This window comes from Protopterus annectens, chromosome 2.part1 (genome assembly GCF_019279795.1).
Source record: "Protopterus annectens isolate FY-2018-M chromosome 2.part1, PAN1.0, whole genome shotgun sequence".
NCBI lineage: Eukaryota > Metazoa > Chordata > Ceratodontiformes > Protopteridae > Protopterus > Protopterus annectens.
The window spans coordinates 83,860,242-83,879,933 of record NC_056729.1 but is presented as its reverse complement, the minus strand read 5'-3'; the positions used below and the strand labels follow the sequence as shown (position 1 = coordinate 83,879,933).

General features: G+C 36.6%; 1 protein-coding gene across 1 annotated transcript in view; it reads right to left on the bottom strand.

Annotated features, from left to right (window-relative positions):
• Nucleotides 1–19,692, bottom strand: part of LRBA (LPS responsive beige-like anchor protein) — a 4,045,850-nt gene that overhangs the window by 2,867,168 nt on the left and 1,158,990 nt on the right. The window contains exon 23 of the mRNA XM_044063433.1: nucleotides 2,895–3,070. Coding sequence (XP_043919368.1) covers nucleotides 2,895–3,070 — 176 coding nt within the window. The remainder of the gene's footprint in view (nucleotides 1–2,894; nucleotides 3,071–19,692) is intronic.

Genomic DNA, 19,692 nt, shown 5'->3' with positions numbered 1-19,692 from the left:
GCATGATTTATACAATTGGCAATTAAATTATAGAGGAGACAAATATATTATGGTATCTCTAGATATTACTTCACTATTTACTGTCATTCCTAATGATTATGGACTCAATGCTATTCGTGATTTCTTGAATAATGAAGTGAAAATGTATGGTAGGGAGATTGAAAATATCTGTACCCTACTTAAAACAGTACTAACGCATAATATTTTTATATTTGATGAAGAACCGTATTTACAGCTTACAGGTGTAGCAATGGGTACTCCCATAGTTAACACCTATGCCAACTTGGTATAATATGAGTGGGAGAAACGTGTTATACTAAGTGATGTGAATGAAGTGAATGAGAATGTTAGGTTCTACAAGGATTTGTAGATTGTTTTATGATTTGGAGTGGTCTTTATCAGATTTAAATAGTTATGTACAATACCTTTTAGGTTAATAGGTTAGCACTAAGCTAACTGCCCTTGTGAGCCATTTTGAGCTTAGCCAATTATCCCTTGTGAGACTCAAACCCTGCACCTTGCGTTTGTCAGGCAAACACCTTAACCATCAGGCCACCCTCCCAACCTTAATGACTCTATTGAATTTTGAATTTTAAAATGGTAGCATCAGATCAAAATATAAATTACTTGGATGTACATTTATATAGGAATGAGAATAGACTGGAGTCCATGATATATAGGAAGGAAGTAGATGCTTTGAGATATATAAAAAGAGACAGCATGCATGCACCGCATACGTTCAAAGGGATACTGAAAGCACAATTAATAAGAATGAGTAAACTGAATACTGTAGATAGTAATTTTAGAGAACAGGCTATGGTAATGATCCAGGAATTTGAAAGAAATGGCTACCCGAGATACATTATAGATGGAGTCTATGAGGAAGTGTTAAAGGGAAGAGAAAATAAGTATAGACCAGTTTTTAGTGGAGGAATAGAGAGGCATGGAACATCAGCACATGGGGACAATAAAGTAGTAAGATACCTCAATACGTATAATCTTAACACGGGTATTGTACGAGGTATAATAGAGAAAAATTGGCCCATCTTAATGGCTATGCCTGAGATAAGATCCATAGTAGGTGACAGACTGAGCTATGCCTACTGGAACTCAGAAACCTTGAAGCAAAAGCTTTGTTATAAAGATTTTAAAGTAAAAAAATAAATACACACAGAAGGGGATTGGGACAAGAAATGCTATAACTGTACGTGTTGCAATGATTTGTATGAGGGTGACAGTACATTTATACATCCGAGTGGAGAAGTTTTCACCCTGAAAACCCTAACAACTTGTAATGTAACACAGTTAGTTTATTTGGCTACATGCATAACGTGTACATCATTCTATGTGGGTAAAACCATCAGAAATTTAAGGGAGAGGATTGTAGAACATAAGTCCGATATAAGAAGGAAGATATTAACAAATGCATTAAGTAAACATATCATTGAGGAGGATGAAAAACATAGATTTAAATAAGTACAGTTGAGATGGGTATAAGGAAGGGTGATATGAATAAAATGCTAGAATTGAAAGAATTTGAATGGATTATTAGGCTTCAGGCTGATGTGAGTCCAGGTTTGAATAATGCTGTTAGTCTAAAGCCAGTTTTAATGAAAAAGCGATGAGAGAAAATATAATTTTAATTCCGCAAATGTATAGTTACCGTTTTTATGATGGATTATAAATTTTTGTGAAAAATATATGTATATGTATATATATATATATATATATATATATATATATATATATATATATATATATGTATGTATTTATGTTTGTTTATAATAATTATGTAAGTGTTTTATCTTGTATAGTTTAATATGTTTTAGATTTCCTTATAAGTTTTTTAGTGTATTTTAGATAGTGAAATTTTATTCTTAATTTTCTCTTTAAGACTTAATTATTGTTTAGTGTAATAGGCTGGCTGGAGCTTGTGACTTAATTATATCTCCTTTTTAAATGATGAGAAAACACAGTTACTATATACTGATGAAGGGTGTAGACCCGAAAGCTTTATAATAAAGTGTTTGGTGTGTTAAGTGTTCGTGGTTGTTCGATATATCTTAGAGCAGTATCACCAGTGTTGACTTTATTTGTACAATTATGTGGACAGAGGCTCAGGAGGATATGCTCAGAATCACTGTCGGCTTCCAAAAGAGTTGGACAGAGACATAGCTGATACATTCGCCAAGATTACGGATTCAGGAAACCTTCTCATTGAATTTGGCATCCTCAAGCCTATTATACACTACGGAAGCAGTGCTGTGTCCTTATTCATAGTCCTCTCATCTTCAAAAATTCTTTATGTTGTGCTTTTTTATGGGTTTCATGGAAGATGCATTTTTTCTTGCCATCAAACTCCTGCTCCACATTTGAAGCTTGCATGAATCCCTCCAGTTTTTTCAATGCCAAAAGATAAACAGACATTCCTCTCTACTTCTGTGCATTTTCCTTGTGTATCCTGCATTATTCTGATATGCACCTCCCCTTTTAAAAACAAAATACTTAGAAAGCAAATTTTTGCATGGAATCTTAGAATATGGTAAATGCTTTTCTCATAACGGAGTTCTGCTGCACAGTACATTTCATACTATGTCACATCTCTATTAACCATCACCAGGCTTTTGAATTTTCAGAGCCAAAAAAGAAAAGGTCAAGAATCCAACCTAGCATGCAAAAAAAGCTGTCTGCAATGCTCACATTTACAAAGCTAAAAACACTGCAATGCCAGTGGAAGCAGCCTGCTCTTATACAGAACACACTGAATTCATTCCAGTGGGAAATCAACAAATGTAATTATTTTTTGAACTACCAGTAAGACAAACATTTGCATTAATCATAAAATCTCAAGTTATCTTAAAAGCAGTGCATGAAAAAGAAACATGTTTACAAACCTTCTCCACATCTGAACATCAGTCTCTATAGAGAACAGCAAGTCCGTTAGCAAACGCTGGTGCATGTGTGACCACTTATACTCAGGAATCCGAAACATGGGAGCCCTTGAACCAGCAGACTCCTTTCTCTGTCCATCAGCTACAGCAGTCTGTGCTTCTACTGGATGTCTTCCTGCCTACATGGAGACAAAATAAGCTCACACAATAGTTCTTAATTCACCTTGTGTGTTCTGTCAGAGGTTTATTAACTAATATGAAAGCTTTTATTAACCATTTTTTCAACAATTTTACATACTATTACTGTCCATGTTTCTACTTGTATGTCTTTTATATACATGTTGCGTATAAAATTCATATTGTTACTGCAGGGAGGCTGTAATTGCAAATTGCTCTTTTTGGTCCATTTAACCTGCCAGAAAAAGAAAACTTAAAAATAAATAAACTTAGATAACATAAAAGTGAGATCTAAAGGATAAATCAATACATGCACTAGAGATTCTCAATCGTACAGGATTGTTACTGTTGTTTCTCCAAATAAGGAACAGTGGTATAAAGGTATGCTGTGTGTTAGCGGCACAAGAAGAAACAGATTACATGGCATGCATCTAACTGCATCAGCCATTTCAGAACATTGACAAACCACAGAGATACTCTATTAGCTAATTAGTACAAACTATCAAAACAGCATCAAATATTATTTGTGCTTGAAATCAACAAAAATTGCCAACTAAAATGATAAAGCCACTATTATGACATATGGAATTCCAAATAAACATGCAACTAGGATTAGCTCTTTGCCCTACCCTGTAAATTCACAGAGAGACTGTGGTCAAAAATATTACCGCTCAACTTTTCAACTCAACAATTCAATGGAAGAACAACCGTGGGGCAGGGCTAGCCACCTAATGGTGTGATCCTAGATGACTACCACTGTTGAAGTGACATGCTGACCCCATAAGCAGAAATGGGAAAAAGGGGTTGTGGATGGATGGAACTAATCACATCATCATTAAAGCCAGGAGAATAATAGCTAAAAACACACAGCTAAAAATACACTTATTAAAAAAAATGGAATATGGATTACCCATACTTACAATGCACTCGGCTCACAAATGAAATGTGTAATTCAAACAAGTGCTAATGCGCCTGTGAGTTCATCAGCCTAGTCCCTAACTATGAATACCACTGTGTCCCCCTTTCATAAAGCCAATTACCTACCTATTCAAGCCAGATCTACCAATTTTCTTCATACGTACCTAAAATATCACCAGCAAACACTACTGCTCCTCCTTTAGATCCAAACTACAAAGCAAACTCTCCCACTATTTTCTCAAAAAAAAAAAAAAAAAAAAAGATGATGACCTTGGTTTTCCAAAATGGCTGCACACTGATCAACAGGTTGATTACAGGTCACCTAGGGTGAAACTACAAACTGTAAAAACAAAAAAGGCTAGCAAAAGTTATCAATCTGGGTGGAAATTCAGTTACTGGTTCCTAATTACATTACCTAGAAGAAGAAGAAATTTGGATAAAGTAAGAGAAAAATCAACTAAAAGAGAAGAAAAAAAATGTGGCTTAGAAAAATCTTACAAGCTCTTCAGCATAAACAATTCAGGTTTCAACTTTGGTACAGTAAATGGCTTTCAGTAATTTAGGAGAGAAATCAAATGCACATAGACGTGTTTAAAACACATGAAACACTGAAGGAATACGTAAAGTCAAATAAAGTTAGTATTATGGAAGTTGTTTTAACTAGGTATTTGGATGAACTGGTAAAACTGCAAAAATCAAGGAAAATTAAGATATTGCTGTCTGAGCTACTTCAAAAATAAAATGCAGTGAGTTCAGATAAAACCTGAAATGTTCACATGCACTAGGGAAACTGGAAGGAATAGACTACATCAAGTTCATGAAAGTACAGATTAGCAAACAGAATGGTATTCCACAGCAGGATTTGTTAACTGAGGGTACATTGTGTGGATGCTACAAATCTGATCAGATTAAAGCAGCCAATATATATATATATATATATATATATATATATATATTAATAAAGATGCAATCATACCAGCAGAAATGGCTTATCCTGATAAGATTGTAAAGTCTTTTTCCATTTGTTCTGAGACAAAATGTTGAAAGACAATAAAAAGACCAAGAATGGCCTAGAAGGATCAAAAGCATATTACACTACAACCAGAGACTGAGATTGGGAGATGGGGATGACCAGCAAGAAGATATGCAGCAATGAGAAATCAGTGAATAAATGGCAGACGGTAAAGCATTAATCCCATTGGACATATAAATAGGCATATGAAATGCGGCTTTGCAAGGAGTGGTGGCTTAAAAAACTGGAATTTTGTTGACTGTTAAACAGGTGGGTGAACTGTAAAGCATATATCCCCCACTTTTAGTTGATGTTTATCAGGGCACTAAAGGGAATGAAGAACTGTAGGTAAAACAGCCTTTGTCCTAATAAATACATAAAAGGTTCATGATTTAAACTGCACATTACACTGCAAAGCAGTCCTGTAGTATGCAGTCATGGGCATTTTAAAAAATATAAGATTGGGGAATCTTATAAGGGATTGTTGTATATGTTAAAGATAGTAAAGCAAGAAAATACTTGTTTTAGTTGTAAGGTATCCAGGCTTTACACCATAACATGTTGACTAGACAAATCACGTTAGTTAATATAATGCTATGATCTTGACCTGCTGGGTGGGATGCAAAGTCTGTTGGTCACAATAAGATCGCCTCCTCTGTATAAAAAAAAAAAAACAGGAGAAATTATGTCCATAGTTAAAGCTATAGACAAGTTTTTAAGCAAATAGGCTTGAAAAATAAGACAAACAATACAAGACATGGACAATAGTAGCACTTTACTGTATTTGCAAAGGCATTCATTTTTTTTCCTATTATCTAGGACCTTCATCTGAGACATGTCATCTACGGGTGAAAACAATTAATCATGAACAGTCTGAACTGTGTGTTTTGTGTAAAATTTACCATGATATTTCATGCATCTGCAAAGTTACTAGTTTTTTTTTTCATTACCATCTGCTCTTACTTGGAGATATCAGTCTGCAGGTGCAGTGCAAGCAATTAATCAAAAGAGGTCAAAGTTGTCAGCTCAGTGAAATGTAAAAATCACAGTGTAACATATTAAGATATATTAAACAGTTCAGTGAAAACAAGATGAAGTATAAAACTGTGGGAAGTGAATACATGTTACAATAAGCTGCCTTACCAGCAGTCTTAGCACTTAAATGCATTTAATGTAACAGTGCATAATTTAGTTTATTTAAAGGCAGCCAGTGTACTTTTCCTATCAGCTAAACCTTAACGTTAAAATAAAATGACAATGGAGTTTAAAAACACAGCAAAAAAAAAAAACTATTTTATACAGCTCAAGAACAAAAAAAATTCTATCACAATGACTCAGACAACAGAAAGTATTTACTATTATTTATTAGCATTTGTTTACTAGGATGGTCCTACTGGGTAAATACAACTACCTCTATACAGCAGAGACCTGGGGAGGAAAGCTCCACTCAAACTTTAAACAGTTGATGTCCTTACATTCACCGCTGCAGTACTCCTTACTAATGGGATTCCCTGCCATGAAGCTTTCCATTCGGCCCTGGGATCTTAATTTTGTTCTGGAAAAATTGACTTAGGCTCCTTTTGAGCCAACTGTTTCAGCTTCCTTGCAACATTGTTCTTGGAAGACTGTTCTTTAGTTAGCTCTTACTTCTACCAAACGGGTGTCTGAGTTGCAAGCCCTTATGGCTTGTCCACCTTTTCTGATATTTCATGAGGACAGGGTGTCCTTGCGTACTAATCTTACTTTTATGCCCAAGGTGGTTAATGTGTTGTCACTTAATCAGTCTATTAATTTGCCTACTTTTATTCCCCTCCACGCATCTGACAGTGAGAGGGTGCTACACACAGTAGATGTGCATAGACAGCTCAGATTTTATTTGGATAAAACTAAAGCCATCAGGAAATCTAACCAGTTATTTGCTTCCTTTCATCCTAGGTCTTTAGGTTTGGCTGTTTCCAAGCAGAGTATTTCCACCTGGATTTCAAAGGCTATTTCCTTTTGTTATACTTTTCATGGCGAGAGCCTTCCTTATTCTATAAAAGCTCATTCCACTAAAGCTGTGGCTTCTTCTGGTGCTTTTTTCTAAGGCTTAGACACCAATTCTATTCTTGAAGCTGCTACCTGGACATCTGTGCATACTGTTACCAAACATTACCAGTTGGATGGTATCTCCAGAGCCACAGCTGGTTTTGCTGCTGCCATTCTTCATGGCTTCTTGGAGGGCTCTGCTGCTTTCTCCTCCCATGTTTCTTCTTGAGCTTTGGCACTCACCCATTAGTAAGGAATACTGCAGCGGTGAATGTAAGGACATAGCACAGTTGTGTAAAATCTTACCATAACGGTATATCTCCTTACCTTCACCACTGCAGTATTCACTCCCTCCCCTCCACCCCCTGGTATTTTTCCATTTCTGGCTGTACAGATTCTCCTCGGTTTTCATTAGACTCTTGTTTCTAGTGGGGCAATCTGTTCTAAGGATGGCCCGCCTGAATGTCACTTTTATATCCTACCTTTCACAAGGAGTAAGCAGGTAACATTCAGCGTACCTTAAAGCAACAGTAAACTTTTGTAAACTGGCTAGATAAAGGGCCTCATGGCAGGGACTCCCATTAGTAAGAAATACTACAGCGGTGAAGGCAAGGACATCTACCATTATGGCAAGATTCCCAAGCTTAGGGAGCCAATAACAAGAAAAATTACCAGAGATCCTATACAGGTATTTAGAGATACGTCAGAAATTTTAAGAAAATTTGTATAATAAATATGAAAGCAGAGACCAAGAAACGGCACAAATGGAAATATTTATGGAAGACAGTTATGCCAAGGCTAGAGGAAGAAGAGGCTCAAAAACTAATAGCTAAGACAGGAAGAAATTAGAAAAAAATGATGATGTATAATGAATCAATCAATAGGGAAGCTTCTAGGGAAACTACCTGTGAAAGTTTAGAAGCTGGGAGGGAAGAAAGTGATAAAGATCTGGAATGTTTTGTTTAACAATATTTAAAGGGGGAGAGTGAATAGTAGCATCTTGGAGAAAAGCTGCTGTGTCTGTAGTACCCAAGGAGGGTAAAAGACCATTCAGACACAGCTTATTATAAGCATATTTCAATCTTGAACAATGATTGTAAAGTGTCTATTCTGTATGACACCAAAGAGAATGGCATGTGGTTTTGTGGACAGGAGACAAACATCTGACATTAACAGAACAATGATGATCCAGGGGGAAGGAGACTACAGCGAAACGTGGTGCAAGGAAAGCACTTGACAGAGTCAGATGGGATTTTATGAGTAAGGCAATGGTAGCACTGCATTCCCTGACAGAATAATAGGGATAACTACAATATATGAAGTGATGTAGGCAAGAATTAAGTGGGAGGGTTCTTCAACAAGACGACCAAAACAAGGAAGCTAGCAAGTACGGCTGGTGCAAGGCAAGCAAGCTAGTTACACCAAAATAAAAAAATGCCAGCACCAAGAATGAATTGAGTAATAATAGCTTTATTTAAGCTGAAATTCTAGACCGGTTTCCTTTTTTATGATGTTCCTTTAGTTAAACAGAGCTTTGCTGCTATTGTCTATATTTATGTTTAAATAGAGCAGCTGGCAGTGATTAAATGCTGGTTTAATAGATGGTTAGTCAATTAAGTGGTTGTATTTAAGGAGTCAGAATGGAGTGTTAAGATTGTCTGATGAAGTTTTTTGTAAACGAAAACGCAGTGTGGAGTGTTATTGGCGTTAACGTCTTTTTTGTGCCTCATTAAATTTACCGAATTATTGCCTGCAGCCTTATTTCCTTCAAGTGCTTTTGGTTTGGTGTTATAGTTCTTATAATGTGAGAAATGAGATCCAAGTGTTTTCCCCTTTCTGTATGAAAATGAGCATTGCTCCCCCAAATAGTCCTCTAAGAGGGAATGAGACTTCAGTATGTTCCAGTGTTTATCTATAATATTAAGAAGATGTTTAGTATTTCTACCATAGGTTGTAACAAATCTGCAACTTTCTAGATTGGTCTGTTTTTGATGTTCTTTATATTGCAGTAGTGAATCCCTAGATTGTTTTTTGCTCCATTGCATGGCAGAACTAATAGTATGTCTAGAGTATCCTCTAGTAAGAAACCTATTGGCTAAGTCATTATGATGTTGTTTTAAATCTTGCTCAGAGGGACATATCCTTTTGAGCCGCAAAAACTGTGATTTAGGAATGTTATTGATAGTGTGTTTTGGATGTAGACTGTTGGCATGGAGCAAGGTGTTATATTCGGGAAATTTGCGATATACAGAAGTTTTTAGTGTATTGTCTGGTTGACGCTGTAAAAAGACATCCAAAAAATGTATTTCATTATGATGATAGTCCACCGTAAATTCTGTACCCCAAATGTTTCCATTAAGATGTTAAACAAATTCTTGAAGATAATCACTGCCACCCTTCCATACTAGCCAACAGTCATCCAAATATCTTCTCCAGATATCTATCTCTGGTATGTATACATTATGCAACTCATCACAGATGATGTGTTCCTCCACATAACCCATATAAAGGTCAGCATAAATGGGTGCAAATGAGGCACCCATTGCCGTACCCTGTATTTGCCAATAGCAATCTTGTTTGAAGTAAAAGATATTCTTGGTAAGGATGTGTTCAGCCATGCAAATAAGTAATGTATTAAATCCTGGGGCATAAATATTAGCTTTGTTTAACCAAAACTCCAAAGCTGCTAGTCCTGCCCAGTGTGGAATACTAGTATATAGAGACTTGACATCTAGGGTACACATTAGCCAATCTGGCTCCAATTCTGATTCAGAGACAATTTGCAAAAATTCAGTAGTGTCTTGAAGTCTGGCTCTAATTGGAGATAGAAGGGGTTTCAGTTTTTCGGTTAGAAAAACAGAAAGAGGTTCTGTAAGTGATCCAATCCCAGACACAATAGGTCTGCCCGGCGGTTCATGTAGAGATTTGTGGATATTCGGTAATAGATATAAATATTGTTTAGCTAGATCTTTGACCATCAAATGTGGTCTGATCTTGTCAGAAATGACGCCAGCCTCCACAGCCTCCTGTAAAAAGTCATCTATTTCTCTTTTGAAATTAGGTGTAGGGTCGGTACTCATTTTCATGTAATGATGATGGTTAGACAACTGTCTATTTCCTTCATCCCAATAATAATCGGCATCCATGACTACAACCGCACCCCCCTTATCAGCAGAGAGAATGACAATGTCAGTGTTATTCTTAAGATGTGTTAGGGCAAGTTGTTCTGATTTGGATAAATTATGCTTGATGTTATAATCTGATCTCAAATGAAAATGTAAGTCTTTGATAACTGCCTGTTGAAAAATAGCCACATTTATCCATTGGACGATTAAATGTTGATTTATGAAACCGAAATTCAGAAGATCTTTGAGGAGGATCAGAATGATCCTGTTGTCTGAAAAATAAATTCAGGTTAATCTTTCTACAGAATGCAATAGTATCTGATACTAAAGAACTCTCATCAATGAAAAAGCCAGGAATGAATCCAAGACCTTTATTGAGTAATGTGTATTCATCTTGAGATAAAACATACTTTGAAATGTTGAGCACATTAGTACAAGGTAAATCTATTTCACTACTGACATGAACAGATCCTCCAAACTTTTTACCCTTGTGTTTTCTGCCTCCCTATGTTTTCTACCCCTAAAGGGTCATCTGATGTTCGTCCCCTCTTAACATTTGGTGAGTCACCAGTGCCAAAAGATTCTGTGTCTGTTGTTGAGGACTCCTCTCCAGAAGTAGTGTTACTGAAGCCTGTCTTTTTTAAAATAGACCTAGGCCTCTTTTTACGCACATAAGGCGGATTCTTTGTACCCTGGGCAAACCTCACCCCCCTGTGTGACTCAAACTGTCTACCTCTATCATAATCCTCCCTGTCTCTTGAGAATTTATGAAGTTTTTTAGTTTTAAGATTATTTTCAAGAGTCAACAGTTCCTTGGATAATTTGCTCAGACCACCCTTGAAACTGGCCTAGTCTTCAAATTTTTTAAGATCATGGCATGTCTTTTCAACTTCCAAAATATTGGTCTGAACAGTTCTTTCATAAAAAGATGACAATATATTCACAAATGACATGGCTGCCTCCTGCTGTGCTAGCTGCCAATCTTTGAGTAAAATATCATCTGGTATTCCAACCAATGGTTGAATTTTTGACCTTAACCCCCTAGGGGATATTTTTTGATTCTGATAGGCCTTGAACAATTTGTGATGCCAAATATTTGTCCTAAGTGTTTTGATTTGCTTGCTTAACTGATTAAACAAGCGGGAGCAACCGTCAACTGGATCTAATATTGGACCACTAACCGATTCCATTGACATCATGCCAATGCCAAAACCTGTATATCATCTTTATTCGCACATAGGCCGGATAATAACTTCTGTAGATCCATGACAATAAGTTACCTGAGAATGATATTAATTGCTTGCAAATCAAAGCCAATCAAAAATGTGGCCTGAACAAAAAACCAGGAACAGTATCAAAATCCCGAAATTTAATATATCTATATGTATATCTGTGTCAGTTTGAGTCAGACCGGGATGAAAACATATGAGCCATGGATGACCAAAAATAAAGACAAAGATAAACCTTGCTATCTGAATGACCTTGAATTCTGGTTATGATATCAATTTAAACAATAATACTGATATGATATTTTCATATAGTATATTTAGGTCAAATTAGTACTACATGTGGCTAGCTTTTATCAATGTTCCCCTTGAAATAACCCATCCAGCAAAAGAGGGAGACTGTTCAGATTTCTACCAATAATAAGGTATAGAAATAATCATATAATGTTAATAAATGCTAACATAGTATGTTCCTGCTCAAGAGCAACAAATAAGGAACAATGTAATGAGCTTAGTAGGCACGAGATATCATACCCTGCTTGAATTATATCAAAATATATATTTTTATATTAACATAGCAAGTATCTGTAGTCCTGACCTAAGTTATAAGCAATGCCCAAAAATGAGAATTGCAAGGGTTGTAATCAATCCAGTCTCAACATACATGTCCCTATCCAGATACTACTAGATATATAAATAGTATACAAAGCCTGGCCTAAACAGCTTATATAAATAGTCATATGATGAGTATAATCATGATATATTCCTGCTGGACAGCAAAGAAATTAAGCAGAGTAATGTGCTTTAATAAACACGATATAACATACCCTACTAGAATTTTTAAAAAGAAAGAAAATTATTGTATAAACAAAACTAGTATCTGTATTGTTAACCAAAATGATAAGCAAAGTCCAAAAATTGAGAATTGCATAGGTTATATACAATTTAGCCACAACATGAATGTCCCTATCTGGATACTGCTAGATATATGGACAATGCACAAAGCCTGACATAGACAATATAAAAGTAGTCATATGATATGGTATATTCCTTAAAGATATCAAAAATTGTCAGGCAATATAATCTGCTTGATAAGCATAATATGTCCAGCTATAGTCTTTCCAAAATATATAATTTTATAAGCTTAGCAGGTATCCTGAGTTATAAGCAATGCCCAGAAAGCAGAAAATAATGACCGAAATTCACATCCCACTCAATATATAAACAATGTACAAAGCTTGACATAAATAGCATATAATACCATTGAGTGAGAGATATAAGTATAAGGGCTTCTTAATAGAAAGCAGGAAGTATTTAGAAAAGATTCAATACATTAATCTGCTTGAATGAAAACATTCTGTTGCTGTTTGATCACCATATGCCTATTCATGAAAATGTGGCGAATACTCCAAATATAATAATGGATATCGTTGTAAAATAACAAAAAAGCAATCATAAGTACAAAGACATATTATAAATTATACAGTCCCAAATCCTGAAGAACAACTCGCAAAAAAAGGTCCAAATTCTTCAAACAAACTTGCACGAAAATGCAGCGACGGTAGAGTGAAAAATAAGTGTCAAAAATCACCGCGTTTATATTCCCCACAATAAAATATCCATCCAACGATAAGGCAGCCAAAATTGTTGATGTTATTCAATTAAAAGGTCCAAAATGGAAAGGAAACTGTCTCAACAGTCCCCAAAAAAATATATAAGATAACAAGATGAGAAAACCATTAATGTAAAAGTACCTGAATATAGATTTGTTCAGTAACAATAGTCCAATAGGGAACTCACTGATCCATATGGTGTTGAACGAAAATCTTCACCTCTGCCCGTTTAGAAGCGCCCGCTCATCTCCCTGTTGGTATCAAGCACCTGAATAATCCCAGAATCACCAAAGGACATCTGAAATAGCTGAAACCATGTGTTCACAAACCTAGGCGTTGCAATCCAAAATAAAGACTTCACAAAAATCTTCGCCTCTGCCCGTATGGAAGTACCAGGTCATATCCCTATTAGTGTCCAACATCAAAGTAATCCCAAAGTTGCTTAAAGAACATGAGAAATAGCTGAAGCCATGCTTTCTCCAATAAAAGCGTTATAATCTGACAAATAACTCCACATAATGAAATCCAAGGCAACAGAATAGTAATCCACTGGAACCCAACGGAAAGGCACATGCAAAGAAAATGTACATGAAGCAAAAGCAGTATGTAACAAACGCCAACTCCAGATGAGAAGCCCTCCACAACAGACACAGGAATGTCACAAAATGGCACTTCTCCAACTCCTTAATCCATTCAAACGCCAACAGCCAGCAAAACATCAACGTGAGCAAAAAAGGAAGCTAGCAAGTATGGCTGGTGCAAGGCAAGCAAGCTAGTTAGACCAAAATAAAAAAATGCCAGCACCAAGAATGAATTGAGTAATAATAGCTTTATTTAAGCTGAAATTCTAGACCGGTTTCAGCACATGGCTTTCATCAGTAGTTTTCAAAGTATGTTTTATCTCAAGATGAATACACATTACTCAATAAAGGTCTTGGATTCATTCCTGGCTTTTTCATTGATGAGAGTTCTTTAGTATCAGATACTATTGCATTCTGTAGAAAGATTAACCTGAATTTATTTTTCAGACAACAGGATCATTCTGATCCTCCTCAAAGATCTTCTGAATTTCGGTTTCATAAATCAACATTTAATTGTCCAATGGATAAACATGTGGCTATTTTTCAACAGGCAGTTATCAAAGACTTACATTTTCATTTGAGATCAGATTATAACATCAAGCATAATTTATCCAAATCAGAACAACTTGCCCTAACACATCTTAAGAATAACACTGACATTGTCATTCTCTCTGCTGATAAGGGGGGTGCGGTTATAGTCATGGATGCCGATTATTATTGGGATGAAGGAAATAGACAGTTGTCTAACCATCATCATTACATGAAAATGAGTACCGACCCTACACCTAATTTCAAAAGAGAAATAGATGACTTTTTACAGGAGGCTGTGGAGGCTGGCATAATTTCTGACAAGATCAGATCACATTTGATGGTCAAAGATCCAGCTAAACAATATTTATATCTATTACCGAAAATCCACAAATCTCTACATGAACCGCCGGGCAGACCTATTGTGTCTGGGATTGGATCACTTACAGAACCTCTTTCTGTTTTTCTAATCGAAAAACTGAAACCCCTTCTATCTCTAATTAGAGCCAGACTTCAAGACACTACTGAATTTTTGCAAATTGTCTCTGAATCAGAATTGGAGCCAGATTGGCTAATGTGTACCCTAGATGTCAAGTCTCTATATACTAGTATTCTACACTGGGCAGGACTAGCAGCTTTGGAGTTTTGGTTAAACAAAGCTAATATTTATGCCCCAGGATTTAATACATTACTTATTTGCATGGCTGAACATATCCTTACCAAGAATATCTTTTACTTCAAACAAGATTGCTATTGGCAAATACAGGGTACGGCAATGGGTGCCTCATTTGCACCCATTTATGCTGACCTTTATATGGGTTATGTGGAGGAACACATCAACTTCCATTAGTCTCCTCTCACCTTGTTTTGTAACCTCTATCTCTTTTAACTGAACTCTTTCTACCTCTATTACTACCACTATTACCCCTTTCCCACCTGTATAACTGTTGTAATTATTCCTTTGGCCACTAGGTGGCATCCTTCTACTATCTGGTTTACTCCCTTCTGTCTTCTTTTCTAACTCCCCCATATCGTTCTTTTTCTTTTATGTCTAACCTCTGTACTTTCTCTTGCTCTTTGGACCCTGCCTATCACCCCTCTGTTTAACTCCAATACCCCAGATCTGTACATTACCATAGCTTTAATTTAATTACTCTTTACTACACATACACTTAGGCTAATTTTTTTACTAAGCTACACTATATAGACACATAGACCTGGTTCAAACCTACCTGTTGTTTCCACACTTCACTGATTGTTTTTTTCTGTGCCACACAAAAGTCTTCGTGTGTTCCCGCTCCGTTCGCCCTTCGGGCTCACTCCGCTCCCCTCCCAGCCCCCAAATCCCACCCGACCCTAGCACCTCTACATTTATCCCCCTCAAGGACACACCCCTCTTTCTCTACAACCAATCATATCCTATACTCCGCCCTACCCCCTCCCACCTCTACGACCTTCAAATTTATTTCCCTCAAAGACACACCCCTCTTTTGTCACAACCAAACATATACTATACTCATCCCCACCCCCTTCTATATAGTTTCCCTCTCCCACTCCCTGACCAACCTTCCCTTAATACACTCACTGACATCCCTGCACAGGCCCTCTTAACATGTCTAATCATATTCAACCTTTGCTTTTACTAACTTTCCTAACTACTCTCACCTCTACCTATCTCTTAACCTTCTATGAACAACCCCTACCCTTTACTCTTATAATCCCAAGCAGACATACCCAAACATCTCCCCCAGCCTTATCTATAAGCTATCTCAATACCATCCACAAAACCTCCTACCTTCAACCTAAATACCACCGCCTTTCTCACATTAAATACTTTATCTACAGCCTTAAAAAACTTCCTAACTACTACTGCAAACCCCCTCAACTCTTCAACCTTATATTATTCTGCTCATTAATAGATGGAGATATCCACCCCAACCCTGGTCCAAACCCATCCCCAATTCCCACTAAATGTCACCCATTCAAAAGAAACCCAACTCCATCTACTAAACCCCCCAAATCACTATCAATTGCCCAACTAAATATACAAAGCATTTGTAATAAAATACCACAAATTCATGCCCTTCTAGATGTCCAACAGTTCGATATTCTCTAACTGAAACATGGCTCAAACCTACAATAAAAGACAATGAGATTATTCCCCCAGGCTACAACATCCTAAGACAAGACCGCTTAAACAAAAAAGGTGGTGGGGTTGCTATACTCTATAAAACTGGACTGCAGATAACTAAAACAAATCATAACCTTCCATCTGACACTAGTATTGAAATAATTATTACAAAACTGCAACTCAACCAACAGAAAACATTAAATATTATCTGTACCTATCTTCCCCCAGGAAAAAAATCCAACCATATTAGAAGACCTATTAAACTGCCTCTCATTAAATTACCCTCAAGAAACAATACTCTTAGGGGATTTTAACATTGACTGGAACTTATGTAAACATACTAATCCATCCACCCTTATTAACCAGCATGGCTTCTCTCAAATAATCAACTCCCCAACTAGAATAAACAAACCTAATAATAAAGAAAGTATACTTGACTGGATATTAACAAATAGTCCTCAGCAAAAATATACAACAGGAACTCTCCCAGATGACCTCAGTGATCACTCACTAACGTACATTATTAGGCATAAAACTAGTACTATTGTCCCCATCCAAGTCAGATCATTCCGCAGTAAGAAATATTTTGACCTCAATCAGTTTCAAAATGAACTCATGCTAGTCAACTGGTCACCTCTTAAATCTCTCCCAATTGATGAAGCTGTTAGTTATTTTAATAATACTTTTCTCACTATCCTTGAACATCATGCCCCAATGCGTTCTATGCGTGTCAAATCTAAAACAACCCAATGGCTCTCAAATAACACTAAGAAACTAATCCTAAGTAGGAATAAAGCCTGGGCTAAATGGCGAACCACAAAAAGCTTAACTGATAATGTCACTTTTAGACAACAGAGAAATGTGACGAAAAAAGCCATTATAAAGGATAAAAAGAACTTCTATACTCAGCTTCAGCAATCTTCTCTTCACCATCCACATAAATTTTGGACCTCTATCAATAAACTGTTATCCCCTGGTAAAGTTGCCACACGAAACCCATCTGGCTCTAATCCCAACTGCCCCTTACAGACAGCTAATGCCTTTGACACTTTCTTCACTTCAGCCATACTAAAGCTAGCTAATCAACAAAGCCCAGATACCTCCAAACTATTTACACCTAGCTCTATACCCCCCCATTTCACCTTAAACCCATACCCACTTCTAATATACTGTCCTTACTTCATAAACTAAAACCTTCGATCCCCTCTGCCGACAGATTACCAGCAGAATACCTCCAACTAGGTGCAAAAGTCTTAGCATACCCCATTTCTATACTTATTAACAGAACTATAAAAGAAAGTACAATTCCATCAGTCTGGAAAATCTCTTATATTATCCCGCTTTTCAAAGGAGGTGACTCTACTGAGTTTTCTAACTACCGCCCTATAGCGTTACTATCTCCTCTTGCAAAAATTATGGAGAAATGTATCCACAAACAGTTACTAAATCACCTACTAAACTATAATCTCCTGGCTAATTGCCAACATGGGTTTCGACCATACCATAGTACTAGCACAGCCTTACTATCCTTCATCGACTCAATTAACAAAAACCGAAACAACAATACTCCTTCTTCGGCATTCTTCGTAGACCTGTCAAAAGCCTTTGACATTGTCAATCACCAACTTCTTCTCCATCGTTTAAAGTCTTTCTCTCTAGATGATCCTGCCTTAAGCTGGTTCACATCCTATCTAGACAACCGAAAACAGGAAGTTCTATGGGACAACCAACTCTCTGATCTCCTCCCCACCTCTATAGGAGTCCCTCAGGGCTCTATTTTAGGTCCTCTATTGTTCTCCATTTTCATTAATGAACTTCATCTAGCTACTCCACTAACAACTTGCATTCAATATGCAGATGACACTACCATCATTTGCTCAGCCTCAACACAGACAGAACTTCACTCTCACACAAAAAACCTTCACAACTATAGAGCAATGGTTCTCTAATCATTGTCTTCTCCTCAACCCCAAGAAAACCAAACTCTTGCTCTTTTCACCCACCCACTTGTCTTCCTCCATCCATTTTACACTGACATCTGATAATGGGATCATTATCTCTCCAGACCAAACAACAAAACTCTTGGGTATTACTATTGACAATCAATTAAAATTTGACAACCATATTAACCTTACAATAAAATCTACCAACAGAAAACTAGGCTCTCTCTACAGAATCAAATATTTTCTTACTCCTGAAGCCAGAACTACAATAGCTAGAACCCACTTAATCTCAACCCTATTATATGCTTCCTCCATATACACAAATCTTTCTAAGCATAATCTTAACAAACTTGCTACATCATATAATAACATTGCCAGATTTGCAACTGCCTCTCCATATAGAACTCATCATTGTTTAAATCTTAAAAAACTTGGTTGGCTGGAACTACCCCACCTTATACAATACTATCAACTCACTATTGCCCATAATGCCCTACATCACCCCAACAACACTCCAATACTCTCCACCCTCATAACACCCTATAACAACCAGAGGTACCTACGCTCCACTAACAAAATACTGGTCCAAACCTCCCTATCTAAAAACTCAGCAGGTGACTCCACATTTTCCAACTCAGTTGGCAAACTATGGAACAAGCTACCACAAGACCTCACAACCCTAACTTCACTCTCCCTATTTCAAACTAAACTAAAATTCTTCCTAAATAACCATTGGCTATGTTCATGTAATAACCCTGGTTAGCTATCTCTTTTTTTCCTTTTTTATCTGATTCCTTAATAACCTTTCTCTTTCTTCTTATCTACAAACTCTAACAGACTATTTAATGTTCATCATCTTTTCTTTTTTTACCATCCTAATGATTTAGATTGTACTCAAAAGTCTATACAACCTGTTTGCAGGTTTATTGCATATGTTTTTTTCCTATTATTGTATATTCATGTATATCTTGATATTGTTAAGTAGTATGTAGTGGAGCTTTTCTCCCCGGGCCTCCACTGAAAATGGACATGTATCCAGTTGGACTAGCCCGGTAAACAAATGTAAAATAAAATAAATAAATCTATGATGAGTTGCATAATGTATACATACCAGAGATAGATATCTGGAGAAGATATTTGGACGACTGTTGGCTAGTATGGAAGGGTGGCAGTGATTATCTTCAAGAATTTGTTGAACATCTTAATGGAAACATTTGGGGTACAGAATTTACGGTGGACTATCATCATAATGAAATACATTTTTTGGATGTCTTTTTACAGCGTCAACCAGACAATACACTAAAAACTTCTGTATATCGCAAATTTCCTGAATATAACACCTTGCTCCATGCCAACAGTCTACATCCAAAACACACTATCAATAACATTCCTAAATCACAGTTTTTGCGACTCAAAAGGATATGTTCCTCTGAGCAAGATTTAAAACAACATCATAATGACTTAGTCAATAGGTTTCTTACTACAGGATACTCTAGACATATTATTAGTTCTGCCATGC